Source organism: Notechis scutatus, chromosome 2, assembly GCF_049901735.1.
Source record: "Notechis scutatus isolate UNSWTSFEM ecotype Mainland chromosome 2, rNotScu1.2, whole genome shotgun sequence".
NCBI lineage: Eukaryota > Metazoa > Chordata > Lepidosauria > Squamata > Elapidae > Notechis > Notechis scutatus.
The window spans coordinates 192,267,955-192,284,866 of record NC_142010.1 but is presented as its reverse complement, the minus strand read 5'-3'; the positions used below and the strand labels follow the sequence as shown (position 1 = coordinate 192,284,866).

At 40.4% G+C, this 16,912-nt stretch overlaps 1 protein-coding gene across 1 annotated transcript in view; it reads right to left on the bottom strand.

Moving 5' to 3' along the window:
* TTC39B (tetratricopeptide repeat domain 39B) overlaps positions 1–16,134 on the bottom strand; it is a 78,151-nt gene extending 62,017 nt beyond the window's left edge. The window contains exon 1 of the mRNA XM_087957664.1: positions 15,834–16,134. Within this exon, the coding sequence (XP_087813790.1) occupies positions 15,834–15,893 (60 nt within the window). The 5' untranslated portion in view covers positions 15,894–16,134. The remainder of the gene's footprint in view (positions 1–15,833) is intronic.
* Between the last annotated feature and the right edge of the window lie 778 nt (positions 16,135–16,912).

Below are 16,912 nucleotides of genomic sequence, written 5' to 3'. Positions count from 1 at the left end.
GGGCAGCCACCTGGACCTCTCCGTCCCCGTTTATCAGACATTATAAAATAGAATACGTACGTCTCAGCGGAGGCCTCTTTTGGCCGACGGGTCTTACAGAGGGTCATCAGTGATCCGGAGGGGCCTTCGGGCCAGACGGAGTCCCACCCGTAGGACAGCCCAGCTTTGGTATGTCCCAGTCTCTGGATGCTCCGGCGGCTCGAGGGAGAATGGGCGTTGGTTCTTACCTGATACGCCCCTTCTCGGCGAGCATGAGGAGCATCCAGCCCACCTAATTTCTCCGTCTGGTGGGGACTCTTGCTTCAGCCAAGGAGCCAATAGTAGATTAGAAAGAATTAATAACCTCTCTTCTCGTTATCGCAAAAAACTGGGGAGACGCTGCGCAATACCACGTGAGGGGGCAGAGCGTTTCCTCATCTAAAGCTCAGCCTGCAGAAGAGGACTCAGAAGCACATCCCAGTCTCTGGATGCTCCTCGCGGCTCGCCGAGAAGGGCGTATCAGGTAAGAACCAACGCCCATTTTCCACAGACCGGTGGGTGCGTGATTTCACATGCTGCCTACATCCTGCAGATGGGGCTTTGCTTGTTTGCATGGCCCAGTTACTGGCATGAACTGGGGATTGGGGACGCCTGATTTATCGGGTACTGTAGGGCTTAATGGTCTCACTTCATTTAACCTTTATATGGAGCTGCTGGATGAGGTTATGAGCATGCAGATGATACCCAACAAAGGAACTCAAGCCTAGGCCAACCAAATGATGCTGCTGAGGTCATGGCCCACTTCCTGGAGATTGTGTGGCCTTGGATAGGAAGAAACAGGCTCAATCCCAACAAAACTAAATGGCTGCGGAAAGTTTAACATGAAGAAAAACTAAATGTCCTCAAAAAAGCAACCAGACAAATCACTAAGAAACCCTATATTGTAATTCTGTTTACGGTACTCTTAACACCAATATGACACAATATTCCTTGTATTTGGTTTTTTTCACTGATATTTCTGTTCGGATTTGTGATCTATAATAATCGAATAGCATCTCCCTTACAAGACCAGCTCAGCTCTTTTATTTTTATTTTTACTAAAATAATAAAATATGGTCTAGTTTTATTCTTTGAGATGTTATTATTAGAAAATTTGAAATGTCATATATTGTATTTAAGTCACACCATGTAGAACTTCCTTTACACACTTGTCTATCTTCCTAAGTTTAAAAATATTCTTTCTGTCCACAGAGACTACAAAGGGTCAATTTCAGCCAATTCTCTATAGCTTCCAATTATTTTATGTCAAGCTGCTTTCAGTGTACCAAAGAGAACCCCTAATGGCCAATTAAATCAGCATGAAAGCTTCTTTGCATCAATGAGATCAATGAGATCAATGAGATAGTATGCAATTGACAAGTTGATCTCTAGCAACCAGATTTAAAATATTTTTGGAGCAATCTTCTCCAATATGGTGCCTTACAGATATTTTAAATTACATTCCCAGAATTGAGAGGTGGGATGGTCAACATCTTGAAGCTCTGGGAATTATTGCTGACTACATAAGATAATTAGATAAAATTAATATTATATTATCAAAGCACTTTTTTTTGTTTCCAAATGGAATAGAAAGATTTATTCCACAGTGTCAACATTCTTGACCTGAAAAAGTGATCATATGAGCCTATCATTTTTTAGATTGATTCATTTCATAGGTCTGTTTTAAGAATAAAATAATATCACTTGAATGAAGAATAAAATTACTCTTTTTTCATTTGTGTTTCCTTGCTGTCGTTCTGAAATAGTTAACAATGAAAAATATTCAGTTCTTTTTAAGGTAGCATTTTTTGCCACATTTTTCTTTCTTCAGTTTCATTTCTCCTTCAAACATTTATCACTATCTTCCCTAAAAGTATAGGTGGGCAAGCAAAACAGTTCATATTTAAGATAAAGGGGGCAATCAGGTTCCCTATTAATGAGGTTCAGGACTGCAAAGTAACTCCTGATATTCTCCTTGAAAATGATGGAGAATCCCTGAAGAACATATTGTGGAAGGTAAATTGGCTTTGTTCTACTTTAGCCTGGCTTGGAACTTGCACATGAGCAATTAGTGAACTGTTCCAAAATCAGTCTCTCATTATGTTTTCCTGTTACAATCACACTTTTCCATTTCATTCTGGCACTAATACAGCCAATTTCTATAGATTGGCAAATACTTTTGAGTCATTTTCTCTTTCCTACACCATATTTCCATTACATCTTCCTCCTTAGAACTTCCAAAACTTCATTTCAGAGTGAACCTGACCCCCAACTTTCCCTCCACTACTCAGAGAAGAGCATTTACTCTTAATGCTCTATCAACAATGAAAAAATTATTCCTTTCCATATTGAGTATGCTCCTTAATGGAACAGCTTGCCCTCGAAAGTTGTGGGCGTGCCATCACTTGAGACCTTCAAGAAGAGATTGGACTGCCATTTGTCAGAAATGGTGTAGGGTCTCCCGCTTGGGCGAATAGGTTGGACTGGATGACCTATAAGGTCCCTTCCAACTCTGATTATCTGTTATCTGTAATTTATTAGAGATATTAATTTATCTGTATAGTTGAATCAACACTACACAGTCATTTTTCCATTATATCGCATACGGTTCTCTGAATTAATATAACCTTAACTTATTCATTGCTATGGCAGCTGTATCAAAAAGAACATGTTCTGCTAATAAATCTGCAGAAATCTCAAAGAAGCTTGTAAGATATTATTCAAAAGTATTAGTTGAAAGAAAATGTTGGATTATGTTTTGTGATATAAAGCAATTAGCATAAATTTTATCTTTTAAGATTTGTCAGTTTTGTTGTATAGTATGTTTTGTATTATATGAAATTTTGATATTTAATTCAAATATTTATTTTTCTAGGAATATAGAGTAACTTTGCAAATGCAAGAAAAGTCAGTCTCTTTAAGAAAATACTGAAAAGATGCAGTGATACCCATTCAAATAATATTTTCCAAGAGACTGGGTCATTTAGTATTTTAAGGTGGGGTGGGGTTAGAACAGTGTTACTATTTTTAAGTTCAAGGAGAGTGGCTGTTTTAAAAGTTAAGTAAGGTTGGATAGAGTTTGTATTTTCATGGAAGTTCACTAGAACCTCTCAGAGCTATACAGGTAATGACTGAACTTATAACGGACCTGTTGTCAACGTATAATATCAATTCCCATGGTCATTTGATCATATTTTTGAATTCACCAGTTGCAATGTCCCAGTTATATCACTGCTAATTACTATATTTTTGTCAGTTTTCGTTAGAGGTTGTTTAAGCAAGGAGGAGAAAGGAAATGCAACGCATGGGAAATGTCACCAGAGATCACATTCATTTCAGAGTTTTTTTTCTTAAACTCAACATTTGTTGGCTCTTAGGCAAATCATGTGACATCTGGACAGCTTCTAGGTTTTAGCTGAATCTTGATATTTTTTTTAATAATTTTTCTGCCCCTATTCTGGTCAAATACCTCAATGTTGCGCTCAAAAATAGAAAATATTTAATGCTCAGAATGGATAATGGCTGTGAATGGTTTTTCAAGCTAATATGACTTCGTTTTATGCATTGTTTTTCCTAGAAAACTCCACCCTCTACTTATTAGCAATCTATGGTGTAAATGTAAGGTAAAACTTCTACGTAGACCCAGCACAATGAATCTGATTTGAATAAGCAGTTAAATAATTCCTTTCCCCCCCTTTGTATCTCTTTAAACCCAACTTTTAAGATTCTCAGTACTATTGGTCTAATTCCAGACCTCAACACTGCCAAGGAGACAATTAAAAAGTTCAGTAATAGTTTATACAAATCCACATGAATTGATGACTTATTTCCAAATGTAGTTCCTCACATTTTTGAGTGAAATTCCTCATAGTGTTTGAATTAATGCCCAAGACACTAGTTTGAATATACTGTAGGTTTTATTACAAAAAACTGTTATTTTTATGAAGAAACCCATGTACATATGAGCCACTGTGCACCTTTCCCCAAGATGCTCTACTGCTAATGTTGAAACATTGTACTGCATACATATATATGAAAACTGTGCTAGTTTAGGCATCTGGAGAGCCTATGTGGCAACAGTATCCCTCAGGTTCTCGATGTAGTATATCTTCTCACTGTTTTTATCGTGAATACAGGCAGTCCTCAACTTATGGCCACAATTGAGCTCAAAATTCCTGTTGCTAAGTGAGACATTTAGTAAGTGAACTTTGCCCATTTTACATCCTTTCTTGCCACAGTTGTTAAGCAAATCATTGCACTTGTTAAATTAGTAACAGAGCTGGTAAATGAATCTGGCTTTCCCATTGATTTTGCTCGACAGAAGGTTCCAGAAGGGGATCACATGTCCCCAGAACACTGCAACTATAATAAATATGAGTAATTTGCAAAATGTCTGAATTTTGATCACATGACCATGGAGATCCTGCAACAGTAAGTGTGAAAAACACTTCTGCCACTTTTTTCAGTGCCATTTTAATTTCAAATATTTATTGAATGAACTGTTGTAAGTCAAGGTACATTACATTACTACCTGCAATGTACTTACTGTACGCCATCCAGAGATTTCTTGGAGCTGGGCTGCCTTAACAAATTCAATAAATTTAATAAATTATTTCAATGCTTCTTTGTCACCATTTGTTATTGAAGTGGGTGATTTTATGTCTCTAAGTACCTTTTCCAGCACAAATTCAAAGTAAAATTGACATATATTATTTGATAATACAATCGTTTGAATACTTAGTATGAATGAAAAATCTAACACACAAAACAGAAAGATTAATTAATCAGCAGGCATGCCACTTTACTCTCTTATCACATGTGTTTTAGGGGTTTATGGACTCTGTAATTAGTAATAGCAGTCAATCTAAAGTTTTGATAAAAATTAAACTTAGTTACAGAAAGCAGCATGCAATTGGTGGAAGGGGAAGAGAATAAAATAGCAGTAAATGAACTGCTGGGTTTTTGGATTTATCATATAATGAAAATGCAGCCTATATGTTCTAATCTAATGGATGATGAAATCTAGAATTTAAAAAATTGGCAGATAAGACAAAGTAGCAATGTTATGGCTAAAAATGTATACTTTCCATCAAAAACCATTGTGGCATGTTGATTTGTTATCAGCTCACAGCAATGGCCATTTGTATTTGTAAAAGTTTTTGATAACTATCTCATCCATTCTTAAAATAAAAAGCATGCCTGTAGAGAGAATTACGCAACCAAGACTAAAAACATTATTTATAACAAATGCCAACTTCAAAACTTTTCAGTTTTGATTTATATTTGATACCTAAAAGTTAAAAATGTGTGTGCACTTATATTGCATTACATCATTTATGATGAAAAAATTAAATTATCCACAAAAGGGCAACCAAGATCTATAGAAAAGATAAGCCTCTTGAGAATTCTGGACTTTAAATAGTATGTAAAATTCGGCCTGTTAGCACTTTTATTTTTATGTATATATTTTTATTACATTAAACAGCAGCAGTAAAATTAACAGGGTAATTGTGTGTTTTTTGTTTCAGTATGCAGTAAGTGTTGGCTGGCTTATTGGTCCTACTTCACACCTCAGTTGGTTGTTATTTTTATGTTTGGTCTATTTTAATTGTAAGTAACCCACAGTCGTTTAGGAATCACAAGCTTCAAACTTTGATAAATTAATCTTTATTAATATTTTACTTCATATTTTCCCAAAGTTCTACCCCTGTATAAAAGCTTCAAATGGTAACAATCCAAAACTGCTGCAGGGAATGATACATTAGTTCAAGAGTGTCAAACCCGTGGCCTGTGGGCCAAATGCGTCACGCGCTGGCCACGTCTACCCCCAATTTAGCAAAGGGGAAATAAGTTACAATACATCATGTGATGACAACAATGTGACGCCGCGAGTTTGATACTCCTGCATTAGTTAATTCCAAATGTTTCTGCAATAGGATTAGTTAAGAAAATAATATCCGCAACACCACTGTGTTAAAAAAAGAAACTGTGTACTGTAAATTTATATTATTCTCTACGAAATCAAAACAAGCAGCTTTATGTTTACATTATCTGCCAGATGAGTCAAGATGGTAAAATCTAGCCTATGCAGAAAACTTCACAATAAGCATTGAGAACTGCAGTTTCCCAGGGAACTTGGGGGAATAATATGTTGTTAGATTCCACCACTCATCAAACTTGTTACTTTTGTGGAGAGGTGGGAATACCTTGATGGGGAAAACAGACAGTCTTAGGAAAATATTATAGTTCTTCCCCTCCCCGTCCAAAAGAGCATTTTAGACCAAGTGCAGTTTTGAAATATGTCTGAACCATAAGATCACTTCCATTACAGGAACACATTATACACTTCAGTCCTATGCCCATGCAAATATATTTATTTATATAGTGGATACATGTAACTACACACTGCAACACAGTTACAGACTGCCTGAAGATGAGAAAGGCAGGATTAATGATTTTCAGGTCATGTTTTTCCCTGATCAGATAACTATTCCTGAATTACTTTTCTTTCAGTTAGATTCCAGGTGCATATTAAGTTACATAAGGTCATGAAGAATAGTATCCTTACAGTGGAAAATAAAAGATTATATGATACCCTTAAATAAACCTGAAAATAAATGCTAAGCAACCCAATACCACTGCAGTGCTCAATGAGTTGTGCAACTTCAGTTATACTATCTCTGTGAGAGAGTTTGTGCTAAAATAAACATTTTGCAAAAGTGAGCTTCGGAGTTTGGGGATTAGTACTCCCTGTCTAAAATTATATCCAACACAAAACACATATTTTTTCTCATAAAGCATAATCTGTTCTGTATATGTATTTTTTATTTGTATTTACGTTTGCTGCCCTGAGTTACAAATAACTCAAGGCAGCAAACATATCCAACACACCTTTCAGTTCAGTATATTTGTAAATAATTCTAGCAACTGCTAGGTGGACCCCTTAAGTTAGTATATTTAGCCCATTACTGGTCTTCTTTTTATGTTAGAATGCCACTCTTGAGTAATCGACAATTTGTGAGTGGCAGGAGATTTATTGTCCCCAAAAGATCCTCAGCAGCACATCTTAATGTGCCAACCTTGAATGCCATCTCGGATACTACATCACGTACTAATTATACACCTATTCCCACAAAACCTCCAGTTGGCGTCCTCTCAGATGGTAGCCTGACTGTTCCTCCTACAACTGGTCAAATCAACCCCCCCCCCCCGCAGCAAGTAACATCTTACCAGGAAGCTTCCCTTGACTTGATCAGCTGGGAAGAAATGGCCCCAAAGGAAGCGACACCAGCCCAGGGCACCCATGGTTCCTTAGTAAATAAGCCCCAAGTCAGTGCCTCTGGGATTCCATCTATTTATGAGACTGGCTTATGTCAAGACAATTTCTGGAACCAGGAGGAGACACAGCTCTTCGACTCCTTTTGTGCGCTTCCATAACCTGAAAGGGCCCAAATCATAAAGCGTCTGGATGCAGTTAAATCCAAGCTCTGGAGTCTTTCACTACCTGATAAGGATTCCCTTGGACTCCAGGGAGTCTATACTGATTTACCAATGGAAGCTCCCTTGGCGCTCTCTCCAGAATGTCTAATTCGTAAATTTGAAGATCCAGGGCTACTTCAAACTCCGTCTGTTGATGCTGCTGAATACTTGCCAGCTAAGCAACCAATTAATGCCACAAGTAGGAACTGGAGTGCGCTTAGAGCCCTACAGCCCCATGAACAAGGCTCGCCTCACCCTCCCTCCTTCCCTGCCTTTGCCTCCTAAGAAGATGACCCTGCCACTTAACAATGGGTGTATCTTTTCGGATCCGAAGGGCGCTCTGGGAAAAATTAATCACACAGAATGACTATTAAATCTGGCAAAAAAAAAAAAAACCCTGCACGCTTAAGTGCCTTTCATGGAACATAGCAGGTTGGGGGAGAAGGTGTGGTACCACAGAATTCACCAACTATATTCACTCATTTGATTTGGTCCTACTTCAGGAGACCTGGGCATGCGATAAGATTTCCCTTACAGGGTTTATGGTCATTTCCTTGGCCGCCATCAGACAATGTACGACAGGAAGGCCTAAGGGTGGTCTAGCTTGCTTGGCCTCTACTGCTTTGAAAGTGGAGACAGTGGAGTTGCCCCCCTGTGGCTCTTTAGCTATGGCGCTCCTAATTACGAGAGGACACAGCAAACTGTTAGTGTTCAACGTTTATCTTCCCCTGACAATGAGGCAAGCTGATTCTAAGGCTCAATGGGGCGTGCTGGAGAATTATATTACTTGTATGGAAACTAAATTCCCAGCGCTGTACATCCTTATAGGGGGCGACTTTAATGCCCGATTGGGAGTTCAAGTTCCCCCATCGATTGAGGCACTTTACTCCCAAGAAACCCTCCAGGACATAGGACACCTGATTTCAGCCAGACTTTCTAAGGATGAATTAACAAATTTTGCTGGCATTCAGTTAGCCCCTTTTGCAGCCCAACACAATAAGATAATTCTTAATGGGAGTACCCAAGGTGATCTAGCTGGTGAGTTTACTTTTAGTTCCTCACGTGGAAGTAGTGTTATTGATTTTGTGCTGGTATCCCAGCTTCTTAGAAAGGCAGTCCATGCTTTTTATGTGGACTGCCTTACGGAGAGCGACCACTACCCCCTGGTTACAATCATTGGGCTTTCCTCAAATATACATCTCCCTAGGGGTCCCCAGATATTAGATCCCTATGTGGCCTCGTATACAAGAAGGATCAAATGGTCTTCTAATACTGAAAGAAAGTTCCACTCCTTTTTATCATCTCCGGAGTGTCTCAGCCTATACAATCAGGTCCTAACAAGTAGTGGCCCAGGGACAACCTCGGCCTTTGAATCACTAATTAATAGTGTTCAAAGGGAGCTAGGAGCCGTCCGTAGGCTGAGTGGTCCGTATAATTCAAGAAGTAATTCTTGGTTTGACAAAGAGTGTCTGAATGCTCAGGAACTAGAATTAATTGGGTTTACAAAGAGTGTCTGAATGCTCAGGAACTAGATTAATCGGGTTTACCTGCTCTATCGTAATCGAGGGGATAAATGCCCACCAGAGGACTACTATCGCTTGAAGCGGGAGTATAAAGGACTAATTGCTAAGAAAAAGAAAGCTAGAGAGAGAAAGAAGTGGGATCTACTTTTCCTCTCTCGATTATTTTGGCAAATTTTTGCCAGCTCCTTGCCGGGTCATCAAGAACTCCCTCTCTGCTGTATTTTCCAACAGAGGTTGGGAAAACCATCTCTTGGCAATTTTCCAGGCATCAACAAGTTCGACCGTGCTTGGGCCACAGATGCCTCCTGCAGTTCCTGACTGGCAACCCATGACTCATGCTGAGATTACCGAGTTTATCTCCAAACTCAAGTCAGGCAAAGTCCCTGGCCCTGATGCTATACCCCCTGATCTGCTAAAATCCAATCCCGAGTGGTGGATTCCTCTGTTAGCAAGACTCTTCACGCATATCAATACCTCTGGCAGGATCCCTACCTCCTGGAGCTTACCAATTATTGTTCCAGTTTTTAAATGAGGAAATAGGAACAATCCAGCCAACTATCGCCCCATAAGCCTGCTCTCCATCATTGGGAAACTGTATGCTAAATATCTCCAACGTAGACTCCTCACCTGACTCCAACGTAGACTCCTTGTTAGGGATAACATGGTTACCTAACTTAGTTTGGGTAAAATAATATATATAGACTATGATTGTGTGTATCACTTTAAATGCAAACCATGTATTTTGGGTGCGGTTGTAAAATCACCATAAGAGGGAGCAAGAGAGCTCACTGTTTGCTGGCTTTTACTGGATTGCTGACAATGATGGATTGATGGTGATAACTGCGTGTTTTCCCTGCTATTGCTGAACGAAGAAAAGAGGTTTGATTTTCTTCATATCTCTACTGCAAAAAGAGATATATTACTGGACTGATTATTTGTAAGTTTACTGACCTCTTTTTCGACACTGGACTTTGCTAATGGATAATCCCCGGACGGACTGAACTAAGTGTATGATATATGGACTGTTTGATTATGCTATAACTCTTACTGGAATAAAAACTATTTAAGGTGCACAGTGTATCTGATTTACTGAGTGTAAGCTACAACAACGTTTATCTCACATATCTGCCTGCCTGACTGACTACCGTTGCACGTTCTGCTAGGGTGTATATCCCTAACACTCCTCATATTGAAGAGTCCAATATTATTGGTGCTGAACAGATTGGGTTTAAAGCGGGCTGTGCCACACTGGACCACTGCTTTGTCTTAGCGCACCTGGTCGATAAATATACTACCATACCAGGTGGCAAACTTTTTACTGCTTTTATCAACCTAAAGTCAGCATTTGACTCAGTCCCTAGGAGACTGTTCTGGTCAAAACTGCTCAAAAGTTCTATCGATAGACGTCTTCTGTTCCTAATTAGATCCTTGTACAACTAGACCTCTAGTCAGGTCAGGTGTGGTCTGCAGGGAGAACTTTCAAATCCTATCCTGATTAAGAACGGAGTAAGGCAGGGTTGTGTTCTGGCTCCTCTTTTGTTTAATTTATTCTTATCTGACTTGGCCTTTCACATTGGACGTATTGAGTCCCACGCCCCAAAGTTGTCAATTATGAAGATCCCACTTCTCCTTTTTGCTGACGATGCAGCCCTCCTTTCATTGTCAAGGCCAAGTCTGAAAAGATTATTTTCTGCATTCGGGTCCTACTGTGCTGAGAACCACTTGTCTATTAATTACGACAAATCCAAAGTATTAGTGTTCTCTAGAGCCCGGAAATTGTATAACTGGGCTATCAATGGTAATGCTGTTAAGCAGGTTTTCCATTTTAAGTATTTAGGTATTCAATTTCAGAACACCAGTGCTTGGACTAGACATCAAACCCAGGTGCTGAACTTGGCTTCCTGTAGTCACCAGAAGATTTTAAGATTTTTTTATACCCAAGGAGGCCAGTTTATTCCTTCTGCTCTGCGTATTTACAAAGCCAAAACTTTGGCTCAAACTCTTTACAGAATTCCCATATGGATACGGGGCTTCAAGGATTGTATTGAAAGAACCCAGGCTGTCTTTTTTTAGAAAACTTCTGGGTCTTCCTCCTTGTGTTGGTTTTGCTCCGATGTACCTGGAGCTGGGCACTCGATCAGTCGAATGTATGGCGTGGATTAACACCTTTAAATGGTGGTTTCGGGTGCTCTTTCTGGCAGTTCCTGGTAGCTACCTCTCCCTGGCATTTGCTGACTCTCATATTTCTCATTGGGAGAGGAAGCTGATGAAGAAATTACACCTGTTAGGTTTTATGGGGGATGCCCTGGGAGATTGTGGCCTTAAGGACGCCCAATTTAGAGTAGTCCAACGGCTTGTGGACATTGACTTGCAATATCTACGAGCCAGAGCTAACAAAACTTGCTCCCCTCTGATCTTCAGCCAATTTAATAATTACAGGCTGAGAATGGCGTCCTATTTTTACACTCTAACCATTCTCAAGTATAGAAGAGCTTTCTCCCTAGCTTGCTTTAATGTTCTGTCCTCAGCACTACTGGATGGGTGATTTAAGAGACTCCCGATTAAAGAGAGGCTATGCCTCTGTGACAGAGCTGAGGTTGAAACTGTGGAGCATGTCCTTTTATATTGCCCTATGTATAACACAGGCAGATCTAAGTTACTGTCTCTCCTTGAAACAGACCCTTCTAGACCCAATGTAAGTAATTTGTTCTTATATTGTCTAGGGGATGGCTCCTCATATATCACTTCTTTGGTTTCCAATTTTTTTTAAAGAGCTGTAACCATCAGAGGAGAACGCTGCAATTCCCCTTAGTCAAGTTTTTGGTGACCAATTGTTCATGATTAATTTTCCCATGTTCTTCTTTTGTTGTACTTGTGTTTTGGTCTGTGACAGCAAACAAAGTATTATTCATGTTAGAATATAGAATTTAACATTGAACCAGGAATTAAACTAGATAATGAGATATAACCTATACATGACTTTATGCACGGATCTATCTCAGAATCAGGCCATGATTTGAAATAAATCTTCTGCCTGTTTATCCAGCAGCTTTCTGTCAGTCTTCAAAAGAACACAAAAGTATATAAAACTTTCTTATACAACATTTCCTGATTTGGATCGAGCTACAAGTCATGACTGACAGGTTTGAATGATTCTAGTTCAACACTAATTGGAATTTTGAAAAAATGTTAGTATATGGCAAGGCTCTTCAAACTTGGCAACTTTAAGATATGTGGATTTCAACTCCCAGAATTCCTGAGCTAACATGATTGAAGGAAGAATTCTGGGAATTGAAGTTCACAAGTCTTAAAGCTGTCAAGTTTGAAGACCCCTGGTATATGGGTTAACCACAGTTAATATCAGCTCACATGAAATAGGAAAATATGATTACCTGAAGCCTTGAACAGAAGGATCTCAAAAAGACAGGAAAACATGAGGCAAAAACTTTGGAATTAGTATCTCTGTTAACACATAGCTTAGATAGCTGAAAATATTAACTTAAAATTTCCCTTCACCAATTCTTTTAGAATTTTTTTTTGAGAATTTTATTCCCCTGCTTAAACTGTGTTTTAGAACACCCTCACTACATCCCTCCACAAACTAAATTAACACAGATTCCAGTTTCATTATTACTTACCCTAGCTGTATTTGATTTTTATCATACCTTTATTATTTCATAAGTAACTCAAGCTGATGAACATACATAATAGTTGTCCCAAAGGTGCTTTTTCAAGAGGCAATTAGACTTTCTGGTTTTTCTTTGAAGATGTTTTGCTTCTCATTCAAGAAGCTTCTTGCATGAGAAGTGAAAGAAGAAGCTTCTTGGATGAGAAGCAAAACATTTTCAAAGAAAAACCAGAAAGTCCAGTTGCCTCTTGAAAAAGCACCTTTGGGACAACCATGACCTAGATGACTGAGAATCTCCATAGACATTTAGTGATACATAATAGTCCTTCCTCTTTTTTTCCCAACAACAACAATCCTATCAGGAAGGTTTGGCTGAGAGAGAGTGACTAATCCAAAGTCAGCCAGTCCGCTTTCATACTTAAGGCAGGATTAGAACTTGCAGTCTCCTGATTTCTAGGCCAACACCTTAATCATTACACCAAACTGGTTCCCATAGAGAGATGGAAAAGTAGAATTAAGACTCAAAGCTCAAAAGCTTCTATTAAGGCACACAAAACTATAGGCTCGTAAATTTGTCTACAGATGACACCAGATGAAATGAGGTTTATGTTGTTTCTGAGAGAATATGGTATAGAACAAGTTACATTTTCCAGAAAAACCAATACATTTATAAACAGTTCTGTTTGCCCTCTTTATATTCTCAAATGATGTATCAACACTATTAGCTTTGTCTAATACAATACACTTCCTCTAAGAATAATTTTTCTATGCATAGTTATTTTCAAAACCAGTCAAAATAACATCCATCTTAAAAAAAATGGGTAAAAATAAAAGTGAACCCTGAACATTTCCATAAAATGGCCATCAGCATTTAAAACAAAAAGTCACCCTTGAACTCTAGTCAAAGAGTAAGGGCTGTTTGTTATAATGTTTGCCCAATTTTCCTCAAAATGAACAAAACATCTGGATTGTTTTACAAAACATATAAAAGAGCTATTCCATTTCTTGTTATTTTCTGGTTGTGGGTCAGGTATGCAGAACCTGCAGCTCACAGGCCACATGTTGCCCTGGACTGCTAGTAATGCAGCCCCACAAGATTGTAAATTTGTAATTTATGTGATTTATATACATTAACTATATTATATATTTTATATGCAGTCCAAGGCAATTCCTCTTCACTCAATGCAGACAAAGCAAGCCAAAAGATAGAACGCCTATGCTATAAATCATTATGTGTATGTATATCAGATGATTTATTTCTGTAGATCATTATGCATATATGTATCAGTAAATCATTATTACAGGATATATAACTGGGTTGAAACATGAACAGCTTTTCTACAGGATGGTGAATGTTCCAATCCTGTTTCTCTGAGGAAATACATTATGCCCCCCTAAAAAAGGGCATTACAGGTAGTTTTCAAACAACATGACTCCAGTATAAAACAGTACAGGTAGTCCTTGACTCACAACCATTCGTTTAGTGATTGTTCAAAATTATAACAGCACTAAAAAAATGACTTATGACCTTTGCAACATCCACATTATCACATGATTCACATTTGGATGCTTGGCAACTGGCATGTATTTATGACGGCTCCTGGGGTCATGTGATTGCCTTTTATGAGCTTTTGACAAGCAAAATCAATGGGGAAGCCATATTCACTTAATAACTGTGTTACTAACATAACTGCAGTATTCACTTAACAGCTATGGCAAGAAAGGTCATCAGATGGGATAAAATTCATTTATCTTACTCAACAATGGAAATTTTGGGCTCAGTTGTGACTGTAAGTCGAGGACCAGCTGTATAAGCACAGAAAGTGCTAACTGAACTAGCAATTTGCAAGGTAGTAGAGATATTGTGTTTGATTTATTGTTGGAGTGTAGCACTTCACATCAAATATTACCGCTCCAATTTTCCAGGTATTTTGCACTATGAATAACAGTGACCTGCTTTCAATATATACAACCAACGTTAAAACTTACTTGTAAGGAAGGATTCTTTTTTTTTTTCTTGATTCCAATACTATTATGTTTGCTGAACAGATCAAACAGGGCCAGGATAAGAAGAAAGTGAACTGCTTTTCATAAAATATATGAGCAAAGGATGTGTGTGCTTATCAGTTATCTCTGTAACTTAAAAGGACCTGTCAAGAATTCAGCACAACTATCTTATTCATACAAGTACAGGTAATCCTCAACTTATGACCACAATTGAGCCCAAAATTTCCATTGTTAAGCGAGACATTTGTTAAGTGAGTTTGGCCCCATTTTTACGACCTTTCTTGCCACAGTCGTGAAGTGAATCCCTGCAGTTGTTAAATTAGTAGCCCGGCTGTTGAGCGAATCTGGGTTCCCGATTGACTTTGCCTGTCAGAAGATGGCAAAAGGTGGCTCACCTGATCCTAGGTCACAGCAATCGTCAGAAATATGAACCAGTTGCCGAGCATCTGGATGTTGGTCACGTGACCATGGGGATGTTGCAAAGGTCGTACGTCCGAAAACGGTCATAAGTCACTTTTTTTCAGGCGCCGGAGCAACTTTGAATGGTCACCAAGTGAACTGTTGTAAGTTGAGGAGTACCTGTAAATACTCTGTGTGTGTGTGTGTGTGAGTGTGTGAGTGTTTCTTTGTAGGAGGAGGGGGGTTAACCCAGCTGACACAGATGTGCTGTTAAAATCCCAATTTCTCAAATGACACCCGACAGCAGAAACCTATCAAATTGGTTTAAACAGGACCAAGAACACACACACCCCATACACCCCATCCCCTCTTCCTGAAAGCCAGCAGCACCTGTTGGATACCACAGGAAGCCAGCCAGGCGCTTGCTCCGTCACCGAAAGGAGGAAAGCGCTCCAGGCCTGCCGCCCTCCCCCTCCATCCGCCTCTGGCCCCACATCAGACAGGAGGCCCATCGGCGCGACGACCTACTCGGGGGGAAAAGGAGCCTGAGCTATTCCCGATAGGGGAATAACGTAACATCTCTTTCTCTCTCTCGCGCGCGCGCGCGCACACACACGACTCTATCCCCGTGCGGGTATCACTCAGGGCTGGAGAAGCGCTTCACGCGCCTCAGCACGCGACGCCCGGTGGCCGGTTCTCTCTCTCTCTCTCTCTCTCTCTCTCTCCCCCCAAATATCCCGCCAAACTCAACCGACCCTTCCTTCCCCCGAGCGGCTTACCTCCTCGCCGCCGCCGCCGCCGCCACCTCTGCCTGCGATTCCATTTCTGACACTCGCCATATTCCCCGCGGGGAACTGTCCCTGTCACAATACCGAGGGGCGTTCTAGACTGAAGGCAACCCGACGATTCTGAGGTGATGGCGATGATGGTGGTGATGATGATGAGGGACTCGCTTCCCGCGCTCCGAAACCGCCTGTTAACCCTCGTCGGCGGACATCGGCTCCACCTCGACTTGAAGCGACTTACAAACCGGCTCCTGCCTGGCAGCGTTCTTCCGAGCGCGAGCCCTCTCTCATTTGCATAGCTGGACCCGCCTCCCCGACCACCTCCGAGCCTTTCATCTCTCTTTTTTTTTTTCCCCTGGCGGCTCACGGGGGCGGGAACGGCTCGCGCTCCCGTCTCCTCAACCCCCGCTGGCAAGCAAAGTTGGGTCTTTGCCCCCCCCTCAAAAAAAGGGTCTGCGATTTGAAGGTGCACCCATCGCGGAAGTGCTGCGGGGGGGGGTGGAGGGTTTGCGCAAGTCCTTCTAGGCGCTTCGAGGGATGGAGAGGCAGCCGCGTGAGGCGCCGTTTCCTTGGATCCTCTCCTTCGAAGGATTTGTGAGGGGGGGGGAGGGAACCTCCTCTGGGCGCTAAGCGGGTCGGCGCTCGTCAAGTCCTGACGACCAGGTCGTCCTCGACTTACGACCACATTTGAGCCAACGTTTCTGTTGCCAGGAAAGGCAGTTGTTAAAGAGAGCTCTGTCCCACTTTACGACCTTTTTTTAAAACCACAGTTGTTAAGTGAATCGTGGGGTGGTTAAGCGAATCTGCTTCCCACGTTGATGTGGTTTCTTGGAGGTGGGCTGGGAAGGTTACAACAGATGCAAGATCGCATGACCCTAAGGCAGTACGGCTGTCGTAAATACAGTTTGCCAGGTGCCCAAAGTTGGATCACTTGACCAAGAGGGTTGCAACCCAACGGTTGTTAAGAGTGAAAACTGGTCATTTCAGGCTGACATTTGTTTAGCGAGTTTCACCCCATTTTACAACCTTTCTTGCCACAGTTGTTAAGTGAATCGCTGCAATTGTTAAATTAG